The sequence below is a fragment of the Tursiops truncatus genome, chromosome 16, assembly GCF_011762595.2.
Source record: "Tursiops truncatus isolate mTurTru1 chromosome 16, mTurTru1.mat.Y, whole genome shotgun sequence".
NCBI lineage: Eukaryota > Metazoa > Chordata > Mammalia > Artiodactyla > Delphinidae > Tursiops > Tursiops truncatus.
The window spans coordinates 11,426,713-11,448,504 of record NC_047049.1 but is presented as its reverse complement, the minus strand read 5'-3'; the positions used below and the strand labels follow the sequence as shown (position 1 = coordinate 11,448,504).

The 21,792-nt window shown below is 50.8% G+C and overlaps 1 protein-coding gene across 3 annotated transcripts in view; it reads right to left on the bottom strand.

Annotated features, from left to right (window-relative positions):
• Positions 1-674: 674 nt before the first annotated feature.
• The window catches only part of RGS10 (regulator of G protein signaling 10), a 36,268-nt gene continuing 15,150 nt past the window's right edge, over positions 675-21,792 (bottom strand). For 2 of the 3 annotated variants that reach the window (XM_019940096.3, XM_033841942.1), the window contains exons 4-5: positions 14,782-14,925; positions 675-1,025 (exon numbers count right to left, since the gene is read on the bottom strand). In XM_019940096.3, coding sequence (XP_019795655.1) covers positions 879-1,025; positions 14,782-14,925 — 291 coding nt within the window. In that variant the 3' untranslated portion in view covers positions 675-878. Of the gene's footprint in view, positions 1,026-1,083; positions 1,589-14,781; positions 14,926-21,792 lie in introns of those variants that run through there. The other variant, XM_033841943.2, reaches the window with a different exon arrangement.

Sequence of the window (21,792 nt, the reverse complement as noted above, 5' to 3'; positions counted from 1 at the left end):
AAGACAGCATTTCCTTCCTCTGGTTGAAGTCTCAAGCCCAGAGTTAACAAGTCTAGCAAGGGGTAGGCATCAAGAAGAAAGGGTTTCACCAAAAGGGCTGCAAGAGAAGGGAACATCCCCCCAGCTCCATCATCGGCACGGGCCAGTGCCACCATCCCATTCAGCACCACCTTGCGTCACCATGGGGACCCTGAACAGTCTCCCATTTGTCTTTCTTCCTGGTTGAGATCTTGTTTCTGTCAAAATGAACTATTTATCTTTGTTGCATGAAATGTCACGGATTACGGGCAAAACCAGAACAAACCCACGCGCAAGAAATAAGAGCCCTCTGACGATACCCACACGCAGCTCCCCAGATCTTTAGAGGCTGTGCTGAATTTTCTTTTCCCAGCACTGAACTTACTCTCTAGAAGTATTTAACCCAAGAGGCACCTGACAGACAAAACCCCAGTGACCTGAGCTTGTCAGATCAATTCATTCTTGAGCTGGTTCACCAAGTGAATCTGTGGACACATGTGACCCACACACAGAGGCAGGGCAAAGACTTTAGAGGTAAGAGGTGGCTGTGTGTTCACCTGGTGGCCTCACATGATGCTTAATCAAGCTGTGAAATACTCAAACTGTCCAGTGTTTTAAGGACTGTCCCCCCTTTGGGTGTGTGTGAGAACTAAAACTTCAAAGCTATTTGTCTTTTTATGTAAGATTAGCCATCATGCAAAACTTACTGGTCAAGCAGGTAATAAAATACACATATTCCATGGAAGCGTTTTGCACATTTCAGTCCTTGCAGAAAACAAAGAGGTTATAAACCCTGCACGGTCCTGAGAGCGAGTTCCTTCGCTTCTGAAAGCTGCCAGTCCTGCCAGTGTCTTGGGGGCTCATGTATTATAAATTCTCGAAGCTCTTTTAGCTGCAGTCTGGGCATCGGGTGGACCTTCGTCCTCTTCCTCCGTTCGCTTGTGTTTTAAGAACAAGTCAGACTTTAAGAAGCGGCTGTAGCTGTCATACTTCATAAGGTTGAAGATCTAAGGGGAAAAGGAAACAAAATCTGAAGGGTGAGGCTAATCATCTCATCGAATATTTATTAAATACCGATAGTGTGCTGAGGAAAATACGTGCCAAACACACAAAGAAAGTTAAGTACGTCGTGTGCTAGACAAGCTGGATTTCCTGGGTGTTTTGGGTCATTTTGAAATTTTCTCAATGGAATATAAGAGCTTAGAGAGTCACACGAAACAAACCTATCTATATCTTCCACGGAAGTATAGGTTCGCACAGCACTGATTTATACCTTTGTATCAAGAGGTCCTTTAAGAATTTCCACTTTATTTGGGTAGATAATACAGGGATGTATGGCTCCAGGAACTTGAGATAGCAGAAGAGAAACCATTTCTGTAGAGACGACAGTGTACTAGGCCACTGTCACTGTCATATCAGACGATGTCAATATTGTTAAGACCCCCGGAAGTCTGGCATCCCAGATCTCAAACAAACCTATCATTATGCCCAGAAACAAAATGGGGCTTATTCAATGCAGGTCAGGGAAGTGAAACGGTAGTCCTGGCGAGCAGAGGCTTCGGGAACAGGCCTTAATGAAAGAAAATAGCGGTCAGCTGCGGAATGCAAACACCTGCTTGCTCACACAGTTCCAGGAGTGCATCTCTGGGAGAGAAATCATTCCAAGGTACGTGCTCATCAGGTGCAAGGGGAGAAACCCTGACAGATTAGAGGGCTGCCGCCTGCCTCACCCCAAGTCCTCCGAGAGCTGCCCCCTCTCTTCCCAGCATCCCCTCTCCTCCCACCCCATCCTTTGCCACCACCCTCCTCCCTTGCCCTGCAAAGGGGTGGGAAGAGGAGAAGCAAAAGGGAAGCGCTTTCTGGTGGTCGAGGGATACAGTCTCTTTTGAGAAATCTCTCTCCACCTCTCTCAGACCTTTCAACCGAGCTTTCAAGGCATTCTGCAGACCGAAAATCCGCCCTGCGCACCCTGGTGCCTTCCCTTATTGCACCACCAATGGGCTCAACGAGTGGAAAGTTCCAGGGGTGTCTAGAATGCTGCTCACTGCCAGGCAGGGTTATCAAGTGGGTGGTAAAACGTCTTTTCAATCTGTCCTCTCTCAACAGGCACACAAACTACTTTGTAAATGAAATGTCTGATGGTGTCCAGGGACTCAGAACATCTACCTGGGGGCTGGGAGAACTGGACCTCAGCCTTGACACCTTCATTTTCCCAAGACGGCTTCAACCATGGGAGAACCGCTCAAATCATTTTGCTTTCAGCAGAGTTTGGGTTTTCTTTAAACTCTTCAGCTACTGCCTGCCCTTCCCTGGGTGTCCTTCCAGTCTTATCTCACTGCTCAGAAAGACCACGCCTCTGTAAGCTCCCACCTTGTGCCTCTCCATGGCAGCCATCTATTTTGTAGCCATCTTGTAATCCTAGACTGATTTGCTACGGTTTGGAGAAATTATTCATTTAAAAAAAAAAAACACCTCCCAGAAAATACTAGAATCATAGCCAGGGGTGAGACGGGGGATGAGGAATGCCATTATCATTTCGTGCAGGTGTTGCCATCCCTCACCACCTGCATTATTCGGCCCTTCCTGGCACAAGAGCCCCCAAAGGGAACTCTGAGATGCCCACCAAGTTCACAGTTTGGAACGATGCTCGAAAAGTGACTAATGAAAGCAGCTTCGCGAGTGCCCCTCCCAGCCCCCAGCCCCGCACCCCATCCCGACCAGGTCCGCAGCGGATGGGACCCAGCTCTGCCAGCAGGATGCGGTTCGACCCAAGTGTCTCGTCTGAGTCTCCACGTGTGGGAGTGGAACATCCTGTTTGCCTGCTGTGGCTCTTCAAAGAAGAGAAGCAAAAAGGCTGGGGCTGGAGGCACCTGGGCCAGGCCGGAGGCAGTGGGGGAGGGAGGAGGGGAGGTGGCTTCAGCCGAGCGCCTGGCAGGACTCACTCGGCCTCCAGGAGATGCCAGGACACCACAGGCTTGGCTGCCCCTTTGGCACTCCTGGCGTCAGCAAGCGTGAGGGGAGGGGGCTGCGAGCTATTTAACAAGAGCAGACGGGCTGCTCCCTGCCGTGGGCGGGTGTGAGATGCCCGTGAAGGCCTTCAGGCTGGGGCTGCCCTCTCCACGAGCCCTCACCTGCTTGCAGGTGCAGCTCCTGGTGCCGCCGAGTCAGGGGGTGGCAGCTGCAGCCATCAGACTGGGACAGATTTGAAGAAGAAAAGGGATGCTGATTCCAAGAGTCTCATTTTCTGGGGCTGTGAGCTGCCTGGTATCTCTGCACGGGGTCTTCACCGCCACCGGCAAAGGGTCTCCTGGGCACTGGCCTAGGAGCTCATGGCAATAGGCAGCTCCCATCCCAGGGCTCCTCGTGGTTGGTGCTCAGTGAAGATGGCTTAGAGGATAGAGAATGTCCTAAAAATCTCTTTCAAGAAAGTGGCCAGGACTTCCCTGGTGGCGCAGTGGTTAAGAATCCGCCTGCCAATGCAAGGGACACGGGTTCGAGCTCTGGTCTGGGAAGATCCCACATGCCGCGGGGCAACTAAGCCCGTGCGCCACAACTACTGAGCCTGCGAGCCACAACTACTGAGACTGCGTGCCACAACGACTGAAGCCCGCACGCCTAGAGCCCGTGCTCCGCAACAAGAGAAACCACCGCAATGAGAAGCCCATGCACCGCAACAAAGAGTAGCCCCTGATCGCCACAACTAGGGAAAGCCCACGCTTCAAAGAAGACCCAACGCAGCCAAAAATAAAATTAAAATAAATAAAAGTTTAAAAAACAAAGTGATTGATAAATTTAAGAAAAGAAAAGAAAGAAAGTGGCCAAACACCAGGTACCCAGCTGCTGACCACAGCCTTCTTTATCATGGGGCAAATGGCCATGACGGAGGCCGAACAAACATTCACCCAGTGAATGAATAGACTCTACCCACCGAGCAATGACAGAGGGTTGGCAAAACAATTCAGGGTGGTACCAGCCCCACTAAGAGTACCTTCAAACCACACGCCAGGCAATGCATGGAGCATCCTCTCTAATCCTCACCGAACCCCAATCACACAGGGGAAGGACGGAGGACTTGGAGATTTGGTGTTTTGCCCCAGTGGCTGGTATGTTGTCAGCTCAGCTGCCATGACAAGTACTAAGGACTGGGTGGCTTGAAAATCAAAAATTTCTTTCCTCAGAGTCCTGGAGGCTGGAAGTCCAAGATCAAGGTGATGGCAGCGTTGGTTTCTCCTGGCTTGTAGGTGGCCATCTTCCCCAGGGTCATCTGGTCTCTGCTGTGTGTGTGTCTATGTCCTAATCTCCACTCCTTATAAAGACACTGGTCAGGCTGGAGTAGGGCCCACCCCAAGGACCTCATTTAACGTTAGTCACCTCTTTAAAGACCCCCATTTCCCAACACAGTCACATTCTGAGGTACTGGGGCTTAGGAGTCTGACATATGAATTTGAGGGAGACACAATTCAGCCCATAACAGTGAGTAAAAGAGGGTGCAAAAAGGATGCAGGATGCAAACTCTGGCCGTCCGGCTCTCGAGCCCACACTCCTAACCTCCAGGCTATCCTGCCACTCATGTGGCAGAGCAAGAGGCAGTCATTAAAAATGAAGACTGCATAGGAGTTTAACATGGAAAAATGTACGTGAGTGTTAAGTGACTGAACACAGAATTTTTAAAATGCACGTAAACTAAAAACAATGATCCTAAATACGTTCTTTAACGAGTGCTTGTGTGTATAAGTGGGAAATAAACATCCCCAAAGGTCAGTATAGTAGGTTGAATGGTGTGCCCCCCCAAGTTTAGGTCCACCTGGAACTTCAGAATGTGACTTTATTTGGGAATAGGGGTAGTTGAGGATCTCAAGATGACATCATCCTGGACTTAGGGTGGGCCTAAATCCAAGGAGTGTTGTCATAAGAAAAGGAGAGAACACACAGAGAGACACACACAGAGAGAGGAAGGCCATGCGAAGGCAGAGGCAGAGATTGGAGTTGGAGGGATGCAGCCACAAGCCAAGGGACACCAAGGGCTGCCAGCGGCCACCAGCAGCTGGAAGAGGCCAGGAAAGAGTCTTCCCTCCAGCCTTTAGAAGGAGCACAGCCCTGCCGACACCTCAGTTTCAGGCTTCTGGCCTCCTGAGCTGTGAGAGAAAAAAATGTCTGCGGTTTTAAGCCACTCAGTTTACAATAATCTATTACGACAGCCCTTGGAAATGAACACAGTCAAATTATTGATTTCACCTCACTCCTGCTTGTGCACAGAAAATGAGATGGCCCTAGGGGTTCCAGAAGGTTCCACAAAACCAGGACTCTCTGATAGGGAGGACTGGCCTCACTGGGGCTGGGCTGTGATCATCCCCTGACCATGAGCCTCTAGTTGTCTGCAGGGAAGCGAAAGAAGAAGGTGGAGACCCAGGTGGGCAGGGGCCGGGCCTGCAGGCTGCCGACCAACACCCCTTGACCAACACCCCTTCGGGGAGACAGGCAGCCTGCGGAGCAAAAAACTCAAGTTGGCAGCTAAGTTGCATTCCCTACCTTTTTTTTTTTTTTTTTTTTGGCCATCACAGCTGTGGCCCAGCAGGTTTCAGGTTTCAGCAGCCCCACATCTGGGGGCTGGACGCCAGGACTGTGAATTGCTTAATGTCGTGACCTTGGGAGCCAACCCTCAGGCTGCTGGCGGTAGGACTCGAAGTGAAAACAGAGAAGGGGGTCTTCCTGCCAGGAGGTCTCCCCACTCAAAGTTGTTATACAAGACGCCCCGCCCTCCCCAGATCCCAGACCGCGCGACCGATTAGCATTCCCCTTTCTGCAAAGGAAAACATCCACGTGGTGCTTCAATTTGAGACTCTTCCGGGTCTGCTGCTCCCGAAAAGGACTCCCTCACAGACGCATATTCAGCCATATAGACAATGAGAAGCTTAACCAGCCTTGAGGGCCTCTCCGTGAAGGTTTCATCCCTGTCTCAAGTGCATTTCAAGTCTAATAAATCTTTTAACCCGTCTTAGGGGACAAGGCCATTAAAGATCTAAACTAAACACGTATCCTACCTCCTCTTCAAAGCCCTCCACCATGTTATTTCAACTGGATACCAGGAGGAAAAAACATGAATCCTTTACTGCAACAGAAAATTTTATTAATGGGATTTCATATTTGCTTCAAGAACCTGGTTTAGTTTTTACATGAAAAGGACTGAAAGAACACATAACTGTCCATGAATTGCAGTTCTAGAATGCAACTGCACACCTAGACCTCAGACATGCTTTCACACCACACGGACAGACACAAAGTGTGAAGAAAACCAGCCTCCACCTCCAGCCCTCAGGCAAGGATCAGCGGGGCGCCGCAGAGGCTGCTGGGGCCAGGCACAGATGGGGACGTCCCCACCCCTGATGGAAGATCACCTCCCGCTATGGGGATGGGGGGATGGGGGAGAAGGCCTGAGGGCAGCTGGCAGAGAGCAAGTAAGAAGATAAAGCTCAGGCCAGCCCTTGTCCCAAAGCACCAGGGAAGGCCACACAGAAGGTTCTGTCGCCTGGACAGTGCTGCTTCCTGGACAGGCCCCCCACCGAGGTGGACGCCGTGCCAAGGTGAGAGCAGAAATCCAGAAAGAGGCCGAACACGGACAGAGACAGAGACCCCTGCCCGGCGAGCAATCCGCTCGCACACCCATGGGTTTGGTGCTGTCTCACTGCCAGGGGGTGGAGGGGGGTGATTTGTCCACTTGATCCTGGAGTCCTTAATACTCAAATCCAAATCTGAAATGACATGCTTTCGACGTGGGGTGAAGGCGTTTTATTTTTGCCTTTGGCCGTCAGGGAGAAAGTTCAATGCTCTCTGGCACTCGTCCCCTACCCCCTCTTCTTCCCCTAAACACCATTTTAAAGTTGTAAAAAAAACCCCAAAACTCAAAGTATTTCAAATGCTGTCCTTGCCTCCCCACCCTCAGAAGCCATAGGGCCATGGCAAACGCCAGGATCCAGTGCTCCTTCCACTTGAATGAAAACCCATGAACCGCTCTTTCTGGCTTTGCCCGTTGGAACATGTCATTCTCCGGACTGGGCTTGACCGTTGAGAGCAAAAGGCAGCTGGCACCAAGACTGAGGTGCCCAGTAAGTCCAGCTCCAGTTCCCACCACAGGCAGACTTGGAGAAGCGAGGGGCTAGGAGAGGGAGTGGACTCCTAGACGACCCTGGTAGGCGTGGCAACCCCTCCCCCCACCCCTGGGTCCTCACCAGCTGGCCCAACCCTTCTTACTGAGGTCTACAAAGGAAGCACTTCTCATTTCTTGGGTTCTGGGGAAATTCAAAGAAACGACACTGTTAAAAGGGGGCCTGGTGCATGGTTCCTTTTGCTGTCAAGGATGTGGCTGGGAGTGCTGACATCTCACTGAAGTCTTTTGATATTTTTTTAAACATCAGAGGTTGAGGACTTCCTTTTCAGTGGAGAAAACCACCTCCACTCTGCCCTCCCCAGACCAGACTTAGCACCAACCCTGAAGCCTGGGTGAGGGCATCCTGGCAACACGCAAAATCTGCAGTAAGTGTAGGCACTGGGGTCCCTAAGATTTATGGAAGAAGAATGAGCCCCCCTGCCCCCCTCAAACCTGCAGGCTTCTCTTTCATGGTCCGAGAGAGCAATGACCTTGACCCTTCCCTCTTCTCCAATCTCCTTGCTATTCCAGGGAACCCATCATTCTACGCTGTGGAATTCAAACCAGAGGCTTCAGAGCAAGAAAGTTGTGTAAATTGGTGCCCAGAAACTTGCAGGAGCAGAATTCTGTTTTAAATCTTTCATATGGCACAAGCTCAAGTCACTGAGCAGATTTCAAAGTGTTCGGTTTTCAAACATTCGGGGGAGGGTCTGGAAGGATACACAACATAAGGCGGAAAGTGAGAGGGAAGAGGCAGGAACTGGGGGATTTTAGCTTTTCATCTCCTCTTGGATTATGTGAATTTTCTTCTCTTCATCTTAACAATGCATATAGTAATTTAACAATTAAAAATAATTTTTAAAATTAACTTGTCCAGAATCCTGGGCAAGGCCGTAACAGGATGTGCTCGTGGCTAACGCTGGCTGTGTTGGCCTTCCTCCCTGGAGTTCTAGCCACGTAGCTGAGCAGGACACATGTGTCCAGGCCACCAAGCTGACAGGGCCAGAACAGACTGGCACTGTCATTTCTTGTACGTGTTAGGCTGCTGTGACTAATTTGATCCCTTCATGTCGTGGGTGACTCTCAGTGCCTTAGTGACTGATGGGAATATTCCAGAATCAGCCAGGGCTGGAGGTACAGGAGAGCACTACTGAGCAAGGGAGGCGAAGGTGGGAAAGGAGAAGAAGGTAAGAGTGTTGGCTGGTCTTTAATCGCCAAAGACCATGCCGCTGTACCAGCGCCCAGGAAAGGAAGAAGGCGGCACAGACCAGAGGGAGAACAGTAAGAACAAACACCACTGCTTCCCGTGGACCATGGGCCTCAGTGTGGCAGGAGGAGTCCGGCTGAACCAGAAGCGCCGGGTTCATGCCCCGTTTCCCCTCTTCCAGCTCTGGGACCTCAGGCCAGTCAGGTCACCTTCCCCTCAAGGGAACTTTCTCTCGTAAAGTGAGGTACCAGGTTCCACCTTTCCCGAGCCTACTTGATAGTCAGATAAGATGCACACACAAAAGCACAGTGTAAACTGTGAAGAGGTTCCGCCTTAATGCTTCCCCAGAATTCACTGAAGTGTAGAAAACTGACAGACATTATTTGGTGCTTTTTTGAAAGGTGGGGACCTAGCGAGGGTAAGGCACGTGGATTCTGCTACATTTCTGAAAGTTACGTTAAGCCAGGGTTTCTCCACCTGGGCACCACTGCCATTTTGGACCAGATATGTGTGTGTGTAGGGGGTCGTGGGGCAGTGGGGGGGCTCAGGGCTGTCCTGTGCATTGCAGGGTGTTTTGACAGCAACCTGGCCTCTGCCCATTAGGTGCCAGAAGCGCCCCCCCCACTCCAATCATGACAACCGAGAATGTCTGCAGACATTGCCCCATGTCCCACGACAGTTAAGAACTACTGCATTAAGGCAATTTAAAGGACATGCACAGTTAACACCTGTGGAGGGCTGGCTGCACGCCAGGTGCTGCACCAAGTCAGTGTTTCACAGACATGAGTGCATTTCATCCTCACAACTGCCTTATCATAACCTGCATTTCACAAATGAGGAAACTGAGGCTCAGGGAGGGATGGCATCTTAGCCAAAGTTTCAAAGCTGCTAAATTCTAAAGTCAAAGAAAAGTCGGCTCTACGGAAACAAGGTTGTGGCCATCAGGGAGCAATTTTTTAAAATGGGGCATTGGGACTTCCCTGGTGGTGCAGTGGTTAAGAATCCGCCTGCCAGTGCAGGGGACATGGGTTCGAGCCCTGGTCCAGGAAGATCCAACATGCCGCGAAGCAACTAAGCCCGTGCGCCACAACTACTGAGCCTGCGCTCTACAGCCTGCGAGCCACAACTACCAAAGCCCATGCTCCCCAACAAGAGAAGCCACCGCAATGAGAAGCCCACGTACCACAACGAAGAGTAGCCCCCGCTCACCGCAACTAGAGAAAGCCTGTGCACAGCAATGAAGACCCAACGCAGCCAAAAATTAATTAATTAATTAATTAATAAAATGGGGCGTTGAAGGCTTGTGGACTGCTTTGCTGCTTGGAGAGGTAGCCGTGTTTGCCGAAAGCCCCACGTTACCGATGAGGCCACAGAAGCCACACCAGGAAACAGGACCCACCTGGGGTCAGATGGAGGCAGTCTTGGAACATGAGCTCCCACTTCCCCCTCCAGCCTTACTTAACATGCAGTGACAGTGACAGTAAATCTGAGCTCAGCGTCCAGGAAGTGATGGGCAGGGAGGAGTAAGGGAGGGGGTAGGGGGTTAGGTCATCAGGGTACAAACAATGAGCCATGGTCAGGAGACTGCGGGTTCGCAGCTGAGTTTCTAGAACAGAGATGGATCTGCACCGAGTCATCTGCATTCTCCTGACTGGCTGATGAGGGACGGGCACAGCCGGAGCTGGGGATCAGAGCCAAGGTGCCCGGCTTTCAAGAGAACCAAACCTTATGAGCCCAGCCGGCACATTCTACAGTCACTGTTGAAATTAAACTGGTTGCCATGGCCTCAGGGCCTAACCTCGGCCAGTCCCTTCCAGCTTAGCTTCTTCATCTCCCTCGCTCACTCCACTGCAGGCACAGACCCAGTGGATTCCTGCCCCAGGGCCTTTGCAACTGCCATTGGCTCTCCCTGGAAGGTCCTGCCCCCAAGTCTTCTCACGCAGCTCCCCCTTGCCACTCCAATCTCAGGCATCTCTTCAAGGAGTCCTCCCTGACCACTAGACCCAAAATAGGCCCCTCTCAGTCACTCTTAACCCGTCATCTGTTTTATCTCCTTCTTAGCATTTATCTCTGTCTGTCCTCTTGAGTGGACAGGTGCTGATTTCCTCACTGCACACACAGTTCCTAGCACAGTCCCCGGTACATAGGAGGCCCTGCATCAATATTTATAGCATAAAGGAATGAAAGAAAAAACAAGTTCACACACCAGCAAACCAACCAGAACTGAACTAGACCTCCCAGGGGAGTTTTTAAGACTAAAAAGCCACTGCAGTGAAGTGCAATCCATTGAAGAAAACAGCTCTTTGTAAGATCACCTCCTCCTTCCTGCTTCCCACAACTTAAAATTGTCCAACAGCAGCCTTTGACTGTAGGCTAAAGTTCCAGGGAGATGCCCCCAGTGCTACCCTCACCTCTGCTGGCTTTACAGGCACGTGCCGGGCACACACCTGGGCCACGTTGGCAGCACAGAATTAAATCAGAGAACAGTCTCTCTAATTATGAATTTTCCAGGTAACAAAGTTTTAAGCCCCCCAACTTCTCTTAAGATATAATTTATGGGGACTTCCCTGGTGGTCCAGCTTTAAGACTCCACGCTCCCAATGCAGGGGGCCCGGGTTCAATCCCTGGTCAGGGAACTAGATCCCTCAGGCCTCACTTAAAGATCCTGCATGCTGCAATGCAGATGCCACATGCTTCAACTAAGACCCGGTGCAGCCAAATAAATAAATAAACAAACAAACAAATGAATAATTTTTTTAAAAAGATATCATGTATGATGAAATTCTTTTTTTTTTTTTTTTTTTTGCGGTACGCGGGCCTCTCACTGTTGTGGCCTCTCCCGTTGTGGAGCACAGGCTCCAGACGCGTAGGCTCAGCAGCCATGGCTCACGGGCCCAGCCGCTCCACGGCATGTGGGATCTTCCCGGACCGGGGCACGAACCCATGTCCCCCGCATCGGCAGGCGGACCCTCAACCACTGCGCCATCAGGGAAGCCCTATGATGAAATTCTTGTTAAAACGCCTAACACATTCTTCAGTGAACACACTGACCACAATTTAAGTTTTGCTTTATAATCTGGGGTCATTAGGATCACTAACTGCATCACCGTCCTGTAGCACAGGGATGCCCCCAGTGCGGTGTGTGGGGCTGTGAGATTCCCCACGCTCAGTGGTTCCCAATCACTGTGCTGTGGTTTTGTGTTTAGTATCATTTTTCTGCTTCCTCCCTGGTTGTCAGCCATCACTTCTTGCTGCCTCTCACTCCACAGCCTCTACCAGCACTTCAAATGGGCTGTGAACTGAAAAACCAGAACCTGTTAGAACTGTGTGTAAACCAAGAATCAACAGGATCTGAATGAAGACCCGAGAAGCTCTCCTTTAAATGAGATTCGTGGATGTCAAGTCATCTCATCTGATGCTCAGGGAAGATCTTCCCATCCTTCTAGGCTCCAGCTGTGCCCCAAAGTCCACGCTGCCCTCTCAGCAGCCTCCAGGGCTCGGGCACTGCCTGCCGTGGGAAGGGGCTGAGGCCTCTGGAGTTTTCCTGGTGAGCCGGTGCTGAACGCAGCCAGCTCAGACAGCTCGGCGATAAAGCCAGGCGGTGCTCAACGAAGCCAAAGCCGCTGAGGAGGCTTTTAAGTTACGTGAAATCTTGTGGTTCCAAACACGCTCCCCTCAGCTTCACTCTCCTTCACTTAGGAAAGCAGGGCTCTTGTGAGGGCCTTTGGGGAGCAGAGACCCATAGACTCTGCTGAGCACACATTTTGACAGTTGCCAGCAAGGGCCCCAAGAGGCAGAGGTTTCTGAAGTGAAACAGAACCCAGAGGCCTTTGCAGGGACTCACTGTGGACTCAGCTCAGATTCCAAATACCTTCTCTCCACCCAATTATGCCCGAGGAAGATAGTTAGTACCTCTGTCTTCCCCTCAAATAAGTGACTTTTAACAACAGGGTATAAAAGTATTTTATTTACAGTAAGTAGTTTGAACTGCATTGTGCCACATTTGTTAGACGTGTGTGCACATGCATATTTATAGAAAAAAAATGATGGAAAGTCTAGACGTTAAATGCTATCTCCAGGCATAAAATTATGAATTGTTTTTATCTTTATATTTTGGTTTTCCAAGTTTCTTTTGTTGAGCATGTATGATTTTTCTAGTTAGGTCAATAAAAGTTTTTCTTAATAAAAGTTATTTTAAAAATATTTTGTCGCTTAAAAAAATTGTCCTTGGTCCCTTGTATTTCCTCCTTTCTGCACCAGCTAAACCTCCCACAGTCTGAATCCAACGGGGGTGCCCTGGTCACAGAGGCCTAGCTCCATTTTGAGATGTGTCGCAGGCCTAACACAAGGAGAGCTGGTGGGACAGGAGAGCTGTCCCACCGCGTGGAGAGACAGCAGCCCACCTCATTCCTTGCGGCTACCTTGCCTTCGGCGATCCCAGAAAAGGATCGTGTTCGCGTGGCAATCCCTCTGCTCCAACCGGTCTCATGCGGCTTTGAGAAGCCATGAGGGGCTGCCCACGAGGGCGGGACAGCTGCACAGGCTGTGAGTGTGTGCGGCGTCTGAAGGCAGGTGCATCGGCCTCCAGCACGCCCTGTACCTATGGGACTTTGTGCTAACAAACCACTTAGTCTCCTGGAACCTTGCTTTTCTCATCACCAAAATGGGAATACTACTACTCACTGGAGATTAAATGAGATAATATATGCCAAGGGGGCACAGAAGGGCACCCCTGAAGGGTAGATATTGTTCTTATTGAGAATACCGAGAACACAGGGGCTTCAGTGCAGGTTCTCAGTCCTGGCTGCATTTCAGAGTACCCTAGGAAGTTTGTAAAAGATTCTGAGGTCCGGGTGGGGCAGACACCCCCGTGTGGCTACAGACACAAGAACTGCCTTTAACCATGCATCCCTTTCCCTCCACAAATCTATGTCCATGGCATCCCTCCCACTGGCTCAACATCACTACCTCCAGGAAGCCCTCAGCAAGTCTCCCATGCTAACTGGAGTCCCTTCAACACTCAAATTTGATTTAGAATTCATGTGGAATTTGCACTTGCCACTGTACCAACTGGAAAACCTTCTCAAGCTAATATTTGTATTTTCTACCTATTTGTTTTCTATCTGATGCTGAGCAAATGAGGCCTTCTGCATGCTGGGACATGGCTCTGGGCTCTGTGCAAACTCCAGGTGATCAAAAAAATGCCAACTGATGCCGTGGGCCAGTGGTTTTCAAAGTGTAGTCCCAGGACCTGCAGCATGAGCACCACCTGGGGACTTGTTAGGACGGCAAAGTCTCAGCCCACTTGGGAACCATCAAGTCCACTGGTTAACTCTGGGGGTGGGGCCCAGCTTCTGTTGTAACAACAGGTGGCTCTAGGCTTGCTCATGTTGGAGGAATGCTGAATCAAGCTAAGAGCTGGTCTCCACTTGTGTGCCAAGTAAGGCCTTTGCTTCCCCAATAAGAACAGGGCCAGCAGAAGTTTGAAATCTGTCAGTGTTCCATGGTCCACATGTGTGCATACAACGTTTCATAAGAACAGAGCATGCTATGAATAGTCACATCTGCAAATTCATGCCTAAAAAACTCTCTGCGATGCAGCTTCACCCCTCTTGCCTATTTTACTGCTGGCATTCCTCATACGAAAATTTGCCAGAACACTAAATTTACCCCTTCTAGGTCCTTTTTTTTTTTTTGCGGTACACGGGCCTCTCACTGTTGTGGTCTCTCCCGTTGCGGAGCACAGGCTCCAGACGCGCAGGCTCAGCGGCCATGGCTCACGGGCCCAGCCGCTCTGCAGCATGTGGGATCTTCCCGGACCGGGGCACGAACCCGCGTCCCCTGCATCAGCCACCTCAGCCACCAGGGAAGCGCGGCCCCTCAACCACCACACCACCAGGGAAGCCCTAGGTCCATTTTTTAAACCTAACTTTTCCTGCTTTAAGTGGACTACGTTGGCAAAGTGGACTATGGGGCCAACTGAAGTAGGAGGCGATGTTTGCACAAAAGCCCCAGGTTCCCCGCCACTCCGAGTCCACATGCTTTTGCTTTTCTAGATTTTTCTGGCTGCTCCTACCTTCAGCGGTTACCACTCGTTGCTTCCTCAGTGTGGGTTCCTCAAATAGCTCCAGCCTCCCTTCCCATCTGGTTGAGAAGACAGATAACCCTGCTCGGTCAAACTACGTGTAGACCAAGAGGAACGAGGCCTGAGGGCGCCTCCAATGGGTCAAATCCTGGGCCTGGCAGGCCAGCCTGCTCTTTCACCAACCACGGCCCCCTCACGTGCCGCAGCCTGCCCGGTCGGGTGGGACGGCTTCTAGGGTGTCGAACATTTGGTTTTAACTGAATTCTTCCCGGCTGGGAAAAAAATGCCCGTTTTCCAATCCAGGTGCATGTAGGGAAGTCAGGTTACCTGGTCCTGGAGCTTCTGGAACATCAGTGGGTGCGGTTCCTCCAGTATCGTCTCATTGAGCCGGGACTGGCCCTCGACGTTGACTTGTGAAGAGGCCTTGCTGGACAGAAAGGTCATGTAGATCTCCTTCGCCTTTTCCTGCATCTGGGGGAGACACGGAGAGCCTGTCTGTTATCGGCGAGCACAGCCCTTCCCGGCCTGAGCCCAGAAGGAGCGCTGCTGTGAGAGCCCTGGGGGATCTGGCTGTGGCTCCGGAGCTGAGCTGGATGGGAGGGCGGGGGGCGGGGGGGCTCACGGTCGGCCTGGCCCCTTCCCCTCCTCTTCCATGCATCTGTAGGCCACACCTCCTGTCTCAAAACCACTATCCATTCCGAAATGATGTCGGAAAGAATCCCAGCCCGGAGTGAGGGACATTCGGTAGCATCCACAGCCATCCTGTGACTGCCCCAGATCAAGGCCTCATGGGAACATTACTCAGCAATAAAAAGGAATAAAGCACCAACATATTCTACCACACGGATGAACCCCGAAAGCATGACGCTCAGTGAAGGAAGCCAGACACGAAAGGCCACACGTGACATGATTCTATTTCTGTGAAATATTCAGAAGAGGCAACTCCATAGAGATAGAGACGTGAGTGGTCGGCTGGGGGAGGGGGAAACGGGGAGTGGCTGCTTAATGGGTAAGGGGTCTCTGGGGTGATGAAAAAGTTCTGGAACTGGATAGTGGTGATAGATGTATAACACTGTGAATGTATTTAATGCCACTGAACTGTACACTTTAAAATGGTTAAAATGGTAAACATGAGAGCCCTAAAAACTGGTCAGTGTGGTAAGGTGTGTGTCGTGTCTATCTTACCACAATACAAAAAAATCAAGTTAAACCATGAACACATATCCCAACCAGCGGTCAAGCCCCTACTATGTGCCAGACACGTTAGGTGTTTTACAACTATGGTCCCATTTCCTTAACCCCTTGGGCGCCCATGAAGTGCCCCATCCCTGACGAGGACACAGAGGCCAGGAGAAGTGACGTGGCTTATCCAGGGAGCCCACAGGGAGACAGAGGACCATCTGACTCCAAAGCCTGGCATTTCTGCTCAGGTCCACGCCTACGCAATACATTATCCTCCCAGCAGGCGATGCACTGTCAGCCTTCCAGGGCTGGGGGTTGTTTCCAGGGAAGGAGGTATGAGAATTAGCAAGAGAGAGAACACTTGCTGCCTGCCCAAGGGCCGTCGGGCCGGAAGGCATCAACCCTACGGAAGCACTGCCCTGGGAGGGCTTGTCAGTGGAGTTCGAAAAGGTGTGTGCATCTGCACTTAGGTTGCACCAAAACCCAGCAGTGGCTGGTACGGGAATGCTCTCACGGCGGGTGCTCTTAAACACAGCAGGCATCCGTGCTGGGGTCCTGCAGGGCATCCCCTGAGGATTCTATGTTCTCTGACTTCCTGTGCTCGCACCTCACAGGTGGCAAATATGGGGCTTTTCTCCAAACATTAGAGCCTCAGTGTTAGCTCACCCTACAGAGGAAGCCAGACAACATATGCCTCTGTCATGGAGCCACGGAGCTATGATTTGTAGGGGGATGCAAGGAGGCTTTTCGGGGTCTGCCTAGAGACTGCCATTCTCTCCAGAGAGCCCACCTGGGGCCTCCCACGTGCTGCAGAACTTGGCTTAGGAACCCTTTGGCCTCGTGGAAACCACCAGAAGGCTTCAATAGCAGGTGCTTGATAGAAGGCAAAAAGCAGTCCTTTAACTTCTTTAGGTACCGGGACTAGTTGACAAACGACCCCACGAGATGGAGGCCTGACCACCTGCCATCCCCCCAGAAAGAAAGCCTTGGCAAGACGTGCAGGAAGACCGTCCAAGTCGGGGCCTTAACATGGCTACTCCAGGGGACAGGCCTGGAGACAGCTGTGGAGACCGGATGGGGCAGTACTTTGAGGCCACCCGCCTCTTGAAGACCCACTCCCTCCAGGAAGCCATGAGCTTCCCTCCCACCACCCCCATCTGTCAGGAAGGAACGTTTTTGGAAAACCACTTCCTGTTTTAACAATACTTCATGAAAGTAGACTTTCAGCCAGTCAGATTAGCAAACTCCATGTGAGGCCCTGGAAGCAGAAATCACTTTAGGCCTCCCCTCCTTCTTCCCTCCCCCCCGAACACACACACACACACACACACACACACACACACACACACACACAGAGTTTTCCAGATGGATGCAGGCTGTCTTGGGTGGTTCTGAAAAGAAGAAGTATAACGAGTAGCTTGAGGCTTAGACATGGGGCGGAAGGGAAGACAGGAAGCAGGTTCCGGGGAGGCGGGGCCTGTAGGTATATCAGCCTCGGGCCTCTCAGCACCCCCCGAATGTCCCCAACACCCCAAGTCTCTGGGAAGAGTGTAGGGCCCCCGAGGCGCCCAGGCCAGGGCCACCCTCATTTCTGACTGATCACTCAGAATGACGGCTTCGTGGGCAGAGCTTATCTGGCTGGGCTAGGAAGCGTGACTGAGAAGGAAAACCCTGAGACTGCCAACCGCAGGCCGGTCATGGGAAGGCCTGGTGTCCACGCCAAGAACACTTAGCAAAAAAGAAGAACCAGGTCTCTTGAGTTATTTTGGTATATTTTCCAGAGCTTGGTTAACCCTATTGCAGCTCCCGTCGGGACAGGGTGAGAACATCCCCCACTGGCGAGGCCGCCTGGGTCTGGGACCCTCGGTGTGACCTGGAAAGATGGTCAGCCGCTCTCCTAGCAGACTCTACGGACTCTACCAGAGCAGCTGCCCCTCTGTGGACAGCAGCCGTGCCCAGTGCCCAACCCTGCCCCAGACGGTGCCGGAAAAGGATCCCCCCTGGGTCTGTGTGGTGACTCCCGGCATCAACCTGAGGAATGCCCGTGGGAGCGTGTGCACCCAGGTCTGCTTCCCAGACACCCCGCCAGCCCGGGACCGTCCTCTCCGCCTGGCAGTGCGTCAGCCACAGCGGTGCTCAGCAGAAGTCAGCACTCCAACGCTGCTCCCAGGAAGTGCACGCTTAGGAGAAGCAAATTCCCTTTAGTATCAGCCCCAGAAACAAAAATCGACCCAGAACAAAGGCAAAGGCATCGGCAGCCCATGCTCCGACGAGCGCTCCTCTCCACGTTCTGCCTCCTCTCCCTCATCCAATAAACGTGCTTTACATTTTTCCATTGGGAAAATAAAACAAAACCTTTTACCCACATCCCCCTATAGTTAATGACTTCTTACTGAAACATCTCAAAAGAAAAAAATGTGTATTTGTGTCTCCATTTTCTCCCTCCCACCTGCTCCCCAGCCCCTGGCTTCTGCCCGCCCTGCCAGCCCACTGCCGTCCTTCTCCTGGACTGCTCTCTGGCCCCTGGCCCTGCTCAGTGCCACTGCCCTCTCAGGATTCCCCAACACCTCCCTGCTTCTGTCTCCTTCGCCAGCTCCTGTCCCTCTGTCCCCCCACCCCCATAAATTCTGGGGGTTCCCAAGTTCTGCCCTAGGCCGAACGCTTTCCTAGCCACATGCTCTCCCAAGATCTCAGCCCATCCCTCTCCCCGAAGCTACTGACCATGTAGCCAACTGATTTCCAGTAATGTGGGCTTGGATGTCCCACAGACACCCCACACCTAACGCCAAGGAAAGAAGTGGGCCCCTCCTGGCAGGGGGTTCCTGCCGTCTCTACTCCAGGAAGCCGGGAACAGTGATCCCCCAATGCCTCTCTCACCCCGCACCCTGCCTGTCACTGAGTCTTGCTTATCTTGCCAGCCCATTCCCCTCTGTCCCCATCACTCTGCCAGAGATGGACAACGGGACAGGACACATAAGGAAATTAAAGGATCAAGCCACTACCTTCATTAATATCAACTTCAGAAAGAGAATGAGGCAAAGAAAATGTCAAGTAAATGATTTGAGAATATTTCTGAGAACAGACTCAGGAAATGGAACGCAGATGGAGGGACAGCGAATGACTCTGCAGAGAGCAGCAAGGAGAAACCTAGGCGCCTGCAAGGTTGGTGAGGGGAGGTGGCAGGGCTGGGGATGCAAAGAAACGTCCCAAAATGGCAGGAACTCAGGGGCATCTGGGAACCTAGGCAGGAGGGATGAAGAAGGCAGCAGAAAGAAGCCGTTAGACCCCCAGGTCCCGACCCCCAGCTCTGAGCAGTTATCCACGCCCCACCCCCGAGAGCCTGGAGTTTTCTTCTCTAAAGAAATTGACTCAGGGAAGCTGCAGACAGAGACACGAAGGAGGGCAAGGAAGAGATGCCAAACCGAACACAAGGGTTAAGTGAAATTCCGCACACAGACGTCCAGCAAATTTCTCCCAACCCAGCTGATTGGAGGTATGTTTAGTTTATAAACACATCGGGGGACTTGCCTGGTGGCACACTGGTTAAGAATCCACCTGCCAATGCAGGGGACATGGGTTCGTGCCCCGGTCTGGGAAGATCCCACATGCCGCGGAGCGGCTGGGCCCGTGAGCCATGGCCACTGAGCCTGAGCGTCCGGAGCCTGTGCTGCACAACGGGAGAGGCCACAACAGTGAGAGGCCCGCGTACCGCAAAAAATAATAATAATAATAATGATGATAATAAAAATAACAATATAAGAACATCTCCCAGAACTACAAATTTCCAGATTAAAAGGCTCCACCAAATGCCCCACACGATGAACGAACCTCATCCCGCTCTAAGCCTCTGACTGTACAGTTTTAGAATACTGCTGGTGAACAAGCAAAGAAAACAAAACAGCTTACAGGTAACATACTGGTTCTTAATAAAAATGGAAGATAATGGGACAATGTCTTCAAAATTCTGAGTGAGTTTTAACCTAGAATTCAATTCTATGCTCCATCAGATTATCCATGACGCAGGAGAAGAGGAAAAAAATAGCATTTTCACTCAATACGATTCTTTAAAGGTCTACCTGCCATGTACCCTTTCTCAAGAAGCTATTGCTGGTCATGCTCCACCAAAATGAGGGAGCGACTCCAGACAGATGAGGATCTGGGTCCAGGAGGCAGGGGAGGGACAGACGGAATGGCCACTGGTGGCAAAGGAAGACAGGGGGGCGCCCCAGTGGGTGGGGTAGTCAGGGGGCCCCCGGAGGAGTCCCCAGGGGAACTCGGACTGCAGAGATGATCTGAGAGACCTGTGTAACACCGTATCGAGAAGCATTTTAAAGGGCTATCTGAGAGTATAAAAATAAGAAGAGCAAAAAATGGTCCAAGAAGAAAAAAATGTAATCGTAGCATCCTCTTTGGCTCAGCAGCAAACAGTAAACAGTAAAGTTTTAATAAGGAAAATGCAGTAGACAGGGATGTAAAGTAAGTGAAACCTTGGTTACAGTAAGAAGACAGTAGAGGACGTCGGAAAGTTACACAGTGAGGCAGGAAGGAGTGGAGATGCCGGGCAGGCCCATGCCAGACCCCAGCCCACACCGTGAGCAGCTGAGCTCCTATCCGGTCCCGCCTGGACCTGGCCAAGTCCACGTCAAAGGTCAGAAAGACACAGCCCAAACCAGAGACAGAGTGAAACCTGGAGGGTGCTGAGGGAATGAACCCTTCATACTGCATCTGCTTGTGAACTGAATGACCTTCATATAAGGAACACTCATCACTTTTGGATTTTTAAGTAGTTTTTTTTTTTTTTTTTTTAAATAAAGAAGATGGTGTTTTAGCCTTTCAGGAAAACCTTTACTATTACTTTAAATAAGAACATCAAACACTCTAAAACCCTGGATCAAGTTTTAGTGTTAAATAAATACAATAAAATTAATAAATACCATAGACCCCTCCCCCCATAACTGTTAACTCTAAAACACTATAAAAATGCATGGTACTATTATATTTAAATATCAGTGCCAGAGTTATGATTATTAGACATCTTGTACCACCCCACCACTTCCCCACCCCCACTCGGTTTGGTTTTTACAAATCTGTACGAGCCGCTGTATCCATCTTAATCCTTGTTACACAGTAAACAGGCCCAATATGCATGTGCAGATGAATGAATGAATGAATGAATTAATGAATGAATTCAGGGATAGCCAAAGAATGAACACCTTCTTGGAGCTTTTTCTGAGGTTTTATAAGACATAAAGTTTGCTTTATGTTAAAAGATAGATGGATCTCACATGCTAATTCATGGGGAGGAGGCTCTTCGTAGAAAAATGTTAAACCACGAAGAAATAGCAAAGGGAGAGAACTGCTTTGAAAGCTGATTGTGGAATATGAACACCTGGCAATTACAACCCCAGGGAGGGAGGGTGGGAGGCATCACCCTCCCAACATCCTATAGCCCCAGCATCCCCACCATAAACACAGAGCGTTGAGACCCTCCCAAACTGAAGGGCTGCTTTCCTGTCTGCCAGGGGGCAAAGCAGAGACCAAGGAAGGCAGCAAAGACACAGCACCAGTCCACTGTTTGGAGCTTCTGAGAATGCAAAGCCCCAACAGAAAGGATGGCACGCTCCTCCCTCAAGTCCTCCCCTAAGGCTGCAACTGCAGCTCAAGGTGAGCGAGAGGGCGGGACCCTACCCACGGCAGATCCTCAGGTGTCAGCTGACCTAAGTGGAAATTGGGAAGGAAACAGTGAGCCCGGCACTGTCCTAGGCACACAGTCCCAGTGGGGGAGAAGACAGACAAAGATCACAAACCTTATAGAGCCTGCATGATAGAGGGAAAACCAAACTGTACAGAAGATAAACAAATTATACAAGGTACCAGAGATCTGGCTGGATAATGATAGTAAAAAATGAAAAAGAAAAAAAAAAAAAAAAAAAACCAGCACAGGTCTTATTTAAATAGATGCAAAAGTGAGATTTGCATCAATCCCACAACTGCCTTAGTTCACTGTAGAGGTAAATGGTCCACAAACTTCATGCTGGATCAGATGTAATAAGTCTGATTGCGAAATGCAGTTGGGCTGACTTCTCCCTGTGCTATGTCCTCTCTGCTTCTTAAAATCAGTGAAACAGAACTTACTTCTGGTTCTACTTCCCCTGC